This window comes from Macaca thibetana, chromosome 1 (genome assembly GCF_024542745.1).
Source record: "Macaca thibetana thibetana isolate TM-01 chromosome 1, ASM2454274v1, whole genome shotgun sequence".
NCBI lineage: Eukaryota > Metazoa > Chordata > Mammalia > Primates > Cercopithecidae > Macaca > Macaca thibetana.
Window position 1 is genome coordinate 193,345,840 of NC_065578.1, and position 13,401 is coordinate 193,359,240.

General features: G+C 37.1%; 2 protein-coding genes across 11 annotated transcripts in view; one reads left to right on the top strand and one right to left on the bottom strand.

Annotated features, from left to right (window-relative positions):
* Positions 1–13,401, top strand: part of SCYL3 (SCY1 like pseudokinase 3) — an 81,243-nt gene that overhangs the window by 44,165 nt on the left and 23,677 nt on the right. The gene's annotated exons all lie outside the window — the stretch shown is intronic.
* Positions 1–13,401, bottom strand: part of FIRRM (FIGNL1 interacting regulator of recombination and mitosis) — a 57,827-nt gene that overhangs the window by 698 nt on the left and 43,728 nt on the right. For 8 of the 10 annotated variants that reach the window (XM_050783832.1, XM_050783760.1, XM_050783789.1 and 5 more), the window contains 6 exons: positions 9,747–9,869; positions 8,498–8,593; positions 4,490–4,603; positions 2,673–2,777; positions 1,942–2,022; positions 385–504 (listed from right to left, as the gene is read on the bottom strand). In XM_050783832.1, coding sequence (XP_050639789.1) covers positions 385–504; positions 1,942–2,022; positions 2,673–2,777; positions 4,490–4,603; positions 8,498–8,593; positions 9,747–9,869 — 639 coding nt within the window. Of the gene's footprint in view, positions 1–384; positions 505–1,941; positions 2,023–2,643; positions 2,778–4,489; positions 4,604–8,497; positions 8,594–9,746; positions 9,870–13,401 lie in introns of those variants that run through there. The other 2 variants (XR_007724168.1, XM_050783843.1) reach the window with 2 other exon arrangements.

The window sequence follows — 13,401 nt, forward strand, 5'->3', positions numbered from 1 at the left end:
TTTAGATACTGCCAAAAATTATTAGGAGCCTGATTTGATTAATAAGGAAAGGAATCAAACTAAACATTTAGGAGAGTAAGTTTCTTTCATTTTCTTCTGTGGTTCAGTAAAGACTGCATTTATAGCATCATTGGTACAATATGTAACTTCCCTTAAAGGTTACTACCAATAATTCAAACATACTGAAAGAATATATTTGGTATGGTATAGTCCCACTTCTGATTTTTAAAAGCAACTACCATAAAACAGAATTTTACATGTCTAGATCTGTTTGATTTGAAATTCAACATGAGGCTGGAAACCACATTGGTTTGTTTCATCAGTAAGTAATAAGGGCAGAATTTGCCTTGTTAAAGTTTGGCCCCTATTGAAATCAGCCCATACCTGTAAAGATGACCTCTTTGCTTCTTCTACATTCACATTAGCAAAGGGTTTCCAGAAAATACCTTTTTCCTGTTTCACACGTTCCACTTTGGCAGCTTCAGTTTCATCTACAAACCCAGTCTGCCAGGGACCATGAAAAACCAAGCAAATAGCAACATGTTAGCACTCTACTAGATATGAAATGGCCACATAATCTATGTAAGTGCTCAATGTTCAGCCATACTAGGCAAATTCTGGAAGTCACATGGACTGATCTTATAAATCCTCTTAGTATAATCTGGATTAAATCACTCTACTCTACTTAGTATAATCTGGATTAAATCAAAGTTATAGTCGTCTTTGCAGGAAAAAATGATAGTCTGCTAATGTATTAGCTAAGAAACTAGCAACAGCAGTGTACACACATGTACTTAAAATCCAGCTTAGATGTAATATAAGTAGGCCAAGTGTGGTGGCTCACACCTGTAATCCCAGGATTTTGGTGGGAGGAATGCTTGAGCCCAGGAGTTTGAGGTTACAGCAAGCTATGATCACACCACCACACTCCAGCCTGGGCGACACAGAGCGAGACTCTGTCTAAAAAATAAAGTTCAGTGAGTCAAGTGGGCCCATCCCACCTAAAAAAAATGTACGTAATATATGTAAAATATATAACATGTGCATCATTACATGTAATATATAAAATAATTCACTTTCTCCGGGTAGTCAAAATTTGTGGTTTAACAGTTCCACTAGTATTTCAATTAACTATTATTTCCTCACACTAAGTTCCAAAGTATGCATAGATACAGGAACTCTGTTATTCAAAATTTTGGTTTTAATTGTAAAAACAGGCCTTGGCTGCAAAGAGAATAAAAAAGCCATCCCTTAAAAAAAAAAAAGACTCGGAGCTTACCCTGGCTTGGGAGACTGCCACAAAAAAAAGAAAAGCCATGCCTAAGTTATACCCAAAATATGGATGTTTACATCCCCTCAGGCCTACCTAATTATGTGATCAAGTGTATTTAATTATGATTATTAGTGGCTTAGGGATCCTCATTAGTCATCTCACTGACTGGATAATCAATGCTATTAAACCCCAAACTACAGGCAGAGGAACTACAAGTGTTCTTTTTTGAGACAATCTCGCTCTGTCACTCAGGCTGGAGTGCAGCTGCACGATCTTGGCTCACTGCAACCTCTGCCTCCCTGGTTCAAGCAATTCTCCTGCCTTAGCCTCCTGAGTAGCTGGGACTGCCGGCGCGCACCACCATGCCCGGCTAATTTTTGTATTTTTAGTAGAGACAGGGTTTCACCATGTTGGCCAGGCTGGTCTTGAACTCCTGACCTTGTGATCCACCCACCTTGGCCTCCCAAAGTGCTGGGATTACAGGCATGAGCCACCGTGCCTGTGGCCCAAGTATTTTACTTCTGTGGCCTCAACTGCTTAGTAAAAGTCTGTCTACACTGTGCTGAGCACTGAAAAGTTTAAGAAGATACTCAGGTTGGTTACAGTTACATAATTTCAAAAAAAAAAAAAAATAGGACAAAGAATAAAACATGAGCCATGTAAAGTACCTTCTCCAGAAAGGATACAACTTTGTTCTTAATTTCTTCAGAACTGAGACACTGTGGAACTATCTCTTCGTGATTTGTTCCCTATTAAGAAATTGATGAACAAGACCAATTTTAACATATTTCAACAACTTACAAAGACAAATAGATGAGTTTTATGAGCTACCTTAACCAAAAATTCATTTTAAGTAAGAGTCCCAGAGGATCCTCAAAGGTGATAAACTCATGATTCCTTCAGGGTCCCTTAGGAGAATATAAAGTTAACTTCTGTACAAGTGTTGTAGGCTTTCATTACTTCTGCTGGTATACTAATGCTTCTGGACTCCCTTATGATCATAGGCATGACTATACAGCAAATGCAGTAAGAGTAAAGGAGCAACCCATCTTACAGGTTTAGGTTCATCAGCCTAACCTTTATGACTGATAGTACAAAATGAAATGTATTATCATTTGAACCAAAAATACTATCTGCTGGAAGACTGTGTCTGTGTCAGTAGGCCTGCTGTGTATGCCTGTTCTAGTCCTTGTTTATTCAGAGGACCTTAGGAAATTCACTTCATTTCTCTAAGCCTCATTTTGAGAAGCTGTAAAAGAAATAACGAGTAATGTACCCTTCAGACAATTTTCCGATTGCAATACAGAAGCAGTTCAATAAATGTTTTGGGATTGTTCTGGAATATTTGAAATATTAAAATGGTTTGAAAGTCATTGTGATAAATCAGTTTTATAATTACCTCAGCAAACTGAGTAAACGCCTCCAAGGTATGTTGTTCTAGCAGCCAACTCCTGTCAGCTAGCAGTAAGGCAAAAATACAGGACAGGTTGGGCAGAATTCTGTCCTAAAAGAACCAAGCCTTATTATAATAGAGAAACAGAAACCACAATAGATAATCATAAAATAGCCATACATTCAGTAAACCCAGTGTTGTCAAATTTCCATAATCCTGTCCCAGGGACACACATTAAAACATATTAGGTAATGTCACTCTTTTACTCAAATCCTTCCAGTAGCTCCCTATTTCCCTCCGAGTGAAAGCTAAAGTCCTCAAATGGCCTGCCAAGTCCTGCTACCTCTGTGTTAGCTATACTTGCTTCCCTGAATACAAGAGGCATGCTCCCATCTGCAATGCTTTGCACTTCAAGTTTTTACTTGCATGTCATCTTGGTGACTGACTATATATCCCATTTCAAATTGGACTCCCACATTCCTATTCCCTATCTTCCTTCCCTGCTTTATTTTTCTCCATGGCACTCACCAGCATTTAATATACTGCACATATCACCATGTTGTTATTGTTTATTGCCTCTAAACAGGCTAACGGTGGGGATTTATTAGTTTTGTTCATTACTGCATTGCCAGTGATTAAAACAGCACTGGATACGGCAAAAACTTATAATCTTTCCCAAATGGATAAATCAGTCAATCTCATTTCATAGCTTTGAATGCCTCCTATGTTCTGATGAATCTCAAAAATTTCTTCAGGTCTTGACCTCACTCCTGGGAATATAGAAGGCACTGCAATTTCTGCTTATAAAACATGTGTTTCATAATTTCTAGGCCTGTGCATAGTCCACAGTGGTTCACAAATGAAGTGGCATTTTGGAATAGATTTCATGGTAAAAAGAAGACAGTTCAGATGCCAAGTGTCTTTGGATATTTTTGTCAAGAGAGTTGAAAAGAAGCTGTCAACGTTCTATGCTTATCTCATGAAATATAACATTAACATGATGGAGACAGATGGGATACTGTTAACTTATGAACAAATAAAAGAGCCCCTTAGAAATTAAATTTTTGGTTTCAAAGAGTTTAATCCACTTGTTCTGAGATACTATCATGTGTTTGCTTTGATTACGTAAGAAAATTCTCATTAGTGGACTCCTTATAGTCTCTCCCTTGGAGGTTGCAGTGTCAATTATCTAGAATTACTACTGACTATAGTAATAAGGAAGGCGTAACTCTCAATTTATGAAGATCTCTTTGCTGTAAGTTCTTTAAAATTACTGTACTGGCCTGGTAATATACATTTACTGAGGTTTTAAAATTCTGTAGATGTGTATTGCCAGGCCAGTACAGTACAATTTTATAAATAATCCATTTGTCAGCTATACATACTTTGCAACATTTTCAAAAATATTGTCTTTAAAAACAAGCAGGTTCTCTTTCATGGATAAAAGAACGAAGAGAATAACTTTAATAAATTACCAAATTTCCTAGTTACGTGCTGCTCCCCATAGGACAAATACGTTTTCTATCCTCAGGAACTGTACATTAGAACTCAACTGGAATGAGACTCTAACATAGTAGACTACAGCCAACTAAAAATTATTTGTGTATCAACATATATTTTTCTAAAAGAAAAGAACTTAAAATGAGTTGTATTATAAGTTATAAATAGATTTTAGAATGTCTGAAACATAGTTTTTTTTTTTTTTTTTTTTCCAACTTTGTCAGTAATTGCAAAATTTCAGAAAAAGCCTAAAAATCCCTTAATCACTAACTCTTATAGAGATTTTGTTTTAATAATACAAGAACAGAGTTAAGAAATATTACCTGGATAGCTTCAGGTATAAAAAGTTTTCCTAGAGAAGATACAAAATCCAGCATTGCCAGACGAACATAGTCAGGAGGCTCTAATTTAAGTAGTGAGGTCTGCCAAGTTATTACCTACAGAGGTGAAGACCAAAGAACAGTTATAAAGAATACCAGTATTTTGTACAGACACAGTAACTGCCTAAGATTTGGATGGAAATGTGGGGAGGGGAAACAAAACCAAACCCAGAAAAAAACAAACACACCACAGCCCCTGAACTTCACTGGTAGAATTTAAATAAGACAATCATATGAACAAGTTAACTATTACAGCATTATTCTTACCACACCCTCCTGCCTCAAACCACTGTAAAAATAAAAGTATACATGTTCCTGAAAAACTTTATATATCAAACCTTTAAACAATATTTTGTACAGACACTATTTTATCGTGCTTTGATTTATTGCACTTTGAAGATACTGTATTTTTTTTTTTTTACAAATACAAGGTGTATGGCAACTCTGTACTGAACAAGTCTACCTGTACCATTTTTGCAACAGCATGTGCTCACTTCATGGCTGTCAGATTGGTAATCCTTGCAATATTTCAACTTATTCGTCAGGATTTTATTATGTTGATCTGTGATCTTTGATGTTACTATTGCAATTGTTTTGGGGTGCCACAAACTGTGCCCATATAAGATGGCTAATATAATAAATTGTGTGTTGTGACTGTTCTACCAACAGGTAGGTCATCAGTCTCTCCCCCTCTCCTTGGGCTTCCCTATTCTCTGAGACACAATATGAAAATTAAACCTAAAATGGCCTCTTAAGTGTTCAAGTGAAAAGAATAATCTCATCTCTCACTTGAAAGCTAAAGATAATTCAGCCTGGTGAGGAAGGCTGTCAAAAGTCAAGAGAGGTGAAAAGCTAGGCCTCTTTTGCAAGTCAGCGAAGTTGTGAATACAAAAGAAAAGTTCTTGAAGGAAATGAAGAATGCTATTCCAATGAACACAGAAAGTCTTATTGTTGATATGGAAAGTTTTAGTGGTCTGGATAGATCAAACCGGCCACAATATTCCCTTAAGCCAAAGCCAAATCCAAAGCCAGGCCCTAACTCTCTCCAATTCTGTGAAAGCTGAGAGGTGAAAAAGCTGCAGAAGAAATGTTTGATGCTAACAGAGGTTGACTCACGAAGTTTAAGAAGCAATCTCTAACATAAAAGTACAAGGCGAAGCAACAAGTGCTGATGAAGAAGCTGCAGTAAATTCTCCAGAAGATCTGGCTAAGATCACTGATGGAAGTGGTTGCCTTAAACAATGTATTTTTAATGTAGAGGAAACACCATTCTATTGGAAGAAGATGTTGTCTAGGACTTTCATAGCTAGAGAGATGAAGTCAATGCCTGGCTTCAAGATTCTTCTTGAGGGGTAATGCAGCTGGCAAAGTTGAAGCCAATGTTCACTTACTATTAAAAAAAATCCTAAGGCCCTTAAGAATTCTGCTAAATCTACTCTGCATGTACTCTATCAATGGAACAACAAAGCCAGGATGACAGCATACCTGTTTATATCACTGTTTACGGAATATTTTTTGTATTCCACTATTGAGAGGCCTACTGCTCAGAAAAGATTTCTTTCAAAATATTACTGCTTATTGACAATGCACCTGCTCACCCAGGAGCTCTAAAGGAGATATACAAGGAGATGATTGTTTTCATGTTTGTTAATACAACAATCATTCTGCAGCCCATGAATCAAGGAATTGTTACTTTCAAGTCTTACTGTTTAAGAAATACATTTTATAAGGCTATAGCTGCCATGGATAGTGATTCCTCGATAAACCAGGACAAAGTAAATTGAAAACCTTCTGGGAAGGAGTCATCATTCCAGATGCCATGAATAATATTCATGATTCATTTGTAGGAGGTCAAAATATCAACATTAACAGGAGTTAGAAGTTGATTCCAACCCTCAAGGATGACTTTGAGGGGTTCAGGCCTACAGTGGAGGAAGTAACTGCAGATGTGGTAGAAATAGCTAGCAAACTAGAAGTGGATCCTGAAGATGTGACTGAATTGCTGCAATCTCATGATCAAACTTGAGTGGATGAGGAGTTGCTTCTCATGAATGAGCAAAGAAAGTGGTTTCTTGACACAGAACTACTCCTGGTATAGAAGATGCTGTGAACATTGTTGAAATGAAAACAAAGAATTTAGAGTATTACATAAACTGAGTTGTTAAAGCAGTAGCAGGATTTGAGAAGACTGACTGTATTTTTGAAAGAAGTTTTCCTGTGGGTAGAATACCATCAAATAGCATCACATGCTACAGAGAAATCTTTCATGAAGGGAAGAGTCAATTGATGTGGCAGACTTCACTGTCATATTTTAAGAAATTGCCATGGCCACCCCAACCTTCAGCAACCACCATCCTGATGGGTTAGCAGCCATCAACACTGAAGCAAGACCCTCCACCACCAAAAAGATTATGCTTTGCTGAAGGCTCATATGATCATTAGCATTTTTAGCAAGAAAGTGTTTTTTAATTATATACATTTTTTACACATAATGCTGTTGTACACTTAACCTGCAGTATAGTGTAAACATAACTTCTGTATGCACTGGGAAGCCAAAAAATTCATGTGACTCACTCTATTGTGGTGGTCTGGAACACAACCTGTAATCTCTCTGTGGTATGCCTGTATTTAAAATTCTATTGAGAGAAGTTCATTATTTAGTAAGGACTGGCAAACTTTTTCTCTAACAGGCCAAATAGTAAATATTTTAGGCTTTGTAGGCAACATGTTCTCTGTTACATATTATTTTTTATTTTGCAAACCTTTAAAAATCATGCCTACCTCTTGGGCTGAAAACAGGAGGGCAAAATTTAGACAGGAGGCCATAATTTGCAAACCCCTAATTTAAGGGAATCTTAAGGTGAAATCTTTTATAAAGGAAGCAATACGTTTTGAACAATCTACTTAATTAAAAATTTTAGAATTTTGTTAGGGTTTTTTAAAGGTAGGCACATTATATCAAAATTATTTTTTCTAAAAGAATATTAGAGGTTTCAGAATCAGAATCAAATTGTTGCATTCACTGAGTTAATTATTGTATTCTGATTCTTTATAAATTAGTAAAATCCATGTTACACATATGGTATAGTACATACTTGTTATTGCTAACTTCTTCATATACACATCATTAAAAACAGCTACTAAAAGCAAAGCTTTAAGTTTCATTCCTTTCTGTTCTACCACATACTGTGACAGGAATCATCTCTTCCATCATCTTCATAAATAAGAAGGGTAGTTTCTCTTAACAGTTATTGTTTCTCTTTCTTACCTGACCCTGAGCTTAAGCTAACTCTTAATTTGGGGCATCAATTCTCTCTAGTATGGACTCTTTCCAAAGCCTCTAAATCACTTCGGTTTAGCTGAAGGGCTTTCCCATTTTCTCTGTCATCTTAGAACCTCCAAAAGAAAGGCGCAGCTGAGGCACCACGACAAGGGTTGCCTAGACAGTGACCCAGGCTCTGCCTGTCCTAGCCATGTAAGCTGGAGGCCAAAGAGGAAATTCAGGAGGCCGAAGAGGAAATTCAGTAGTGCTCTTCTTTCAAAATAATTGTATTTCTTCAAAGAAACAATGGGTGCTATCTTTTAATCCATATTGGTTAACCGATTCAGCGTTCCCACAGCTGCTGAAATGCCTTTGAAACTGCTCAGGGTTCAACACATGAACTACGACTCCTAACCTCAGGGGTTTGTGGGGGGGTAGTTAACAGTAATAACAAAAAGTACTGACTGCTCAGTATGGGGTGACGAAGAACAGATAAAGGCTGAATTAACAGCGCCGTGTATTAATACTGTAAGGAAGAAAGAAGAGAAATGAGATATCCTTGATGAAGACAAGTCAATATATGACACAACAGGAGGTTTAAAATAACTATTTCTAGAAAGCTATTTCACATGATAGCAATTTAGCAACCTCCTTAGCAAACAAAGTATCAATTTGGTCATTACTCTTACCTGAACTATCAGTTTAGGATCTAGAGTTTGAATGAAAAATCCCAACAGTGGAAGTAAAAGGCTGAATGTCTGCTGAACGTAAGGTTGATCTGCTACCTAAGAAACACAAAATAATTTTGAAGAAAAAGTTTCAATCACGTAAGAATTACTATAATAATAGCAAACTTCTATTGAGCACTTATTATATATCAGGTAATATGTTAAGCATTTTATATTACCTCATTTATGCCTTACAACAGCTCTATGAGGTAGATATTATTACCTTTACTGATAAGAAAACAGGGTCAAAGAGGTTAAAAAATTTGTTCAAGATCACGTGGCTATGATAAAAAGCAGAGCTGTGATTGAAATCCAAATTTAAGTCTAAAAGGATCTAATTACTTGTCTGTGACTGAAAGACTTATATAAATGTTCCTTAGTCATCTTAAAATTTCATTTCTCCTCTTCATAATTTTGGTTTACGTTATAATATTGTAAGCTATATCCCCATCACAGATATCCTGAATGAATACTGAATGATTTGTGAACATCCGGGAAAGTACTTGTTGAAGTCAAAACCATGCAGTAGGGTAATCTGACCATAAAAAAATAATAATAATAAAACATTATCTGTAAAATCATTTCTATCATTTCCCAAAAGTATGGCTGTTGCCTTTAGCTTCCACTAGCTGCCAGAGGCCAGTGTTATACTTAGTCAGAGAAAACAAACAGCCTATTTATATTTTTAAACTAAGAAACAGGTGTACAACCATGGTGTGGGAGGCATATCATTAGTTTTAGATCATCACTTGGCTTCTTGGCTTTGCTGGGAAAGAGAAATAGAAATTAGCCACATCTATTCACTAGCCCTTTCCACCTTTAAGTCAGCTCACTCTCCATTGCCCAAAAGATTTATTAAAGGCCCTAGAATCACAGAAATGGGATACATTAACCCAAAACAGAACAGAAACAATAGGGGAAGAGATAAGGGGCGGGGGGCGCGGGTAGGGAAGAGGGTATAACCAGTTAGGAAAGTAAGTAGGTGGACTGCCATCACATCACGTATTCTAATTTTACTAATATAATTCTATCACACTCTGAAAATCAAAGCGGCCTGAGAGAGTACAGATACTTTAAGTTCTTATAAAGGTCTACCAAACACCCAAAAGAATGAGATACATTTTACTCTACACTGGAAAATTTCAGTACTATCCTCTTTTTTTGATATTTTCTGTTTTTTGATAAAGAAAGGATCAGTTGTTTTCCTTACCTGTTTAATGTTTACAAAAGCCCAAAGCTGACTCACAACTTCCATAATTGCAGTTTGTTTTCCTGTATCCAAAGCTTCACCAGCAGAATTACATATTGTAAGCAAAGCAGACAGTACTGTGTTCTAAAGGGCAGAAACAAGAAAGGACCTGAGTTTAAATACCAGTCTAAAGCACCACCAAGAGCCCACTTACCTAGAGGTTATAAAAGTTACTTTTAACTCTTCATAAAAGTCCATGTAGAATAATATTTCTAAGAGCCAAAGCCATCTTTTCAGCTATTTACTTAACACAAGTATATATTAAAAATAATTTTCCTCGTACACAGAAACATTTGCTTTGTTTTTCTAAATAAACGGTTTTTTTTTTGAGACGGCATCTCGCTCTGTCACCAGGCTGGAGTGCGGTGGTGCAATCTCGGCTCACTGCAACCTCCAACTCCCAGGTTCAAGCAATTCTCCTGCCTCAATCTCCCAAGAAGCTGGGACTACAAGCACGCACTATCACACCCAGCTAATTTTTGTATTTTTAGTAGAGACTTGCTTTTCATCATGTTGGCCAGGATGGTCTCGATCTCTTGACCTTGTGATCCGCCTACCTCGGCCTCCCAAAGTGCTAGGATTACAGGCGTGAGCCACCGCACCCAGCCATAAACTTCCTTTTAGGGTGAAATGTTGGTAACCCAAAGTTACCAAATGAAAGCAGAAATGTACTTTAATAAATAGCTTTGATACAAGTGGTCAGTATAATCAAGCTACTTTATAATACACATCAACAAAAGTTATTTTTTCACATTACGCACACAGCAATCTTTATGGTTTACTAGATTTTTATTTTTCCTGTTATTTGAAAATTTTAAATGCCTCAGCAACACTGCATTTAATAAGCAAAGATAGTACTTAAGAAGTACTAGTATTTGAAACTAAAGGCAATATTTTCTGGATTAACTCTTACCTATGTGTGAAAATACTCCATTCTCTCTCTGACTAGCCAGGAATGAGGTTTTTTGAGGTGTGGTGGGGGTACAGGGAAGGTCTTATGAGAATGTAATAATCAGTAACAATGAATGCCTTTAATCTATTAGACAACCACACTTAATTTTATGAAATTACCATACAACTTCTTAAGATTTACCTATTTCCTTTTACAAATGAACATGTTCTAGATGCAGAAATCCTCAAAACAATACTAACAAACCAAATTCAACAGCACATCAAAAACTTAATTGACCATGATCAAGTACACTCCATTCCTGGGATGCAAGATTGGTTCAACATATGCAAATCAATGTGTGATTCACCACATAAGCAGAATTAAAGACAAAAACCATATTGATTATCTCAAAGACATGGAAAACCTGTTGGTAAAATCCAACATCCCTTCATAATAAAGGCCGTCAAGACACTAGGCATCAAAAGAACATACATCAAAATAATAAGAGCCATCTATGACAAACTCACAGCCAACATTACACTGAACAGGCAAGAACTGGAGGCATTCCTCTTCAGAAATGGAACAAGACAAGGATACCCACTCTTAACCACTCCTATTCAACATAGTATTGAAAGTTCAAGCCAGAGCAATAAGGCAAGAGAAAAAAATAAAAGCAGCATACAAATAGGAAAAGAAGAAGTCAAACTGTTCAGGATACAAAATCAATGTACAAAAATCAATACCATTTCTATACACCAATAACATTCAAGCTGAGTGGCAAATCAAGAAGACAAGGCTGGGTGTGGTGGCTCACGCCTGTACTCCCAGCACTTTGGGAGGCCGAGGCGGGCAGATCACGAGGTCAGGAGATCAAGACCATCCTGGCTAACATGGTGAGACCCCGTCTCTACTATAAAACACAAAAAATTAGCCGGGTGTGTTGGCGGGCGCCTGTAGTCCCAGCTACTTGGGAGGCTGAGGCAGGAGACTGGCGTGAACCCGGGAGGCGGAGCTTGCAGTGAGCCGAGATAGCGCCACTGCACTCCAGCCTGGGCGACAGAGACTCCGTCTGAATAACAACAACAACAACAACAAAACACAATCCTGTTTACAGTAGACACATGCACACCCCTAGGAATACATTTAACCAAGGAGGTGAAAGATCTCTTCAAGGAAACGATAAAATTGCTAAAAGAAATCATAGATGACACAAACAAATGGAAAAACAGTCCATGCTCATGGATTGGAAGAGTCAATATCATTAAAATGGCCATACTACCCAAAGCAATCTACAGATTCAATGCTTTTCCTACCAAACTACTGACACCATTTTTCACAGAATTAGAAGAAACTATTCTAAAATTCATATGGAATCAAAAAAGAGCCTGAATAGCCAAAGTAATGATAAGTAAAATGAAGAAGGCCAGAGGCGTCATATTACTTGACTTGAAACTGTACGACTACAGTAACCAAAACAGCATGATACTGGTATAAAAACAGAAATAGATCAATGAACACGATAGAGAACCTGCATATAAAGCCCCATACCTACAACCACGTGATCACTGAAAAAGTCAACAAAAACAAGTAATGGGGAAAGGACTCCTATTCAATAAATGGTGCTGGGCCATGCAGAAGAATGAAACTGGATAGCTACCTTTCAGCATATACAAAAATTAACTCAAGATGGATTAAAGATTTAAATGTAAGACCTCAAACTATAAGAATCCTAGAAAAAAACCTAGGAAACACCATTCTAGACCTCAGCCTTGAGAAAGACACCGGTAGCAATTGCAATAAAAGCAAAAATTGACAAGCAGGACCTAATTAAAGAGCTTCTGCAGAGCAAAAGAAACTATCAACAAAGTAAACAGACAACCAATAAAATGGGAGAAAATACTCGCAAACTATGCATGTGGCAAAGGTCTACTATCCAGAATCTATAAGGAACTTAAAACAACTGAACAAGTAAAAAACGACCCCATTAGAAAATGGGCAAAAGACATGAACCAGACGTTTCTCAAAATAAGACACATAAGAGGCCAACGAACATATAAAGAAACTATCAGGGAAATGCAAATCAAAATCACAATGAGATACTATCTCACACCAGTCACAATGGCCGTTTAAAAAGTCAAACAACAGACATTGGTGAGGCTACAGAGAAAGTAAATGCTTATATACTGTGGGTAGGAATGTATATTATTTCAGCCACTGTGGAAAGCAGTTTGGCAATTTCTCAAAGCACTCAGAACTACCATTCTACCCCGCAATCTCATTACTGGGTACATATCCAAAAGAAAACAAACTGTTCTACCAAAAAGACACATGTACTCACTTGTTCATTGCAGCACTACTCACAACAGCAGACACTGAATCAACCTAGATGTCCATCAACAGATTAAAGAAAATGTGGTACATATATACCATGGAATAGTATACAGTCATAAAAAAAAATGAAATCATGTCCTTTGCAGCAACATAGAGCAGCTAGACACCATTATCCTAAGCAAATTAATACAGGAATGGAAAACCAAATACCACTGTTCTCACTTATAAGTAAGAGCTAAACACTGGGCACTCATGGACATAAAGATGGCAACAATAAACACTGGGACTACTAGTAGGGGGAGGGAGGAGAGAGGATAAGGATTGATAAACTGTTGGGTACTATGCTGAGTACCTGGGTGATGAAATCACTGATACCCCAAACCTCAGCATCAT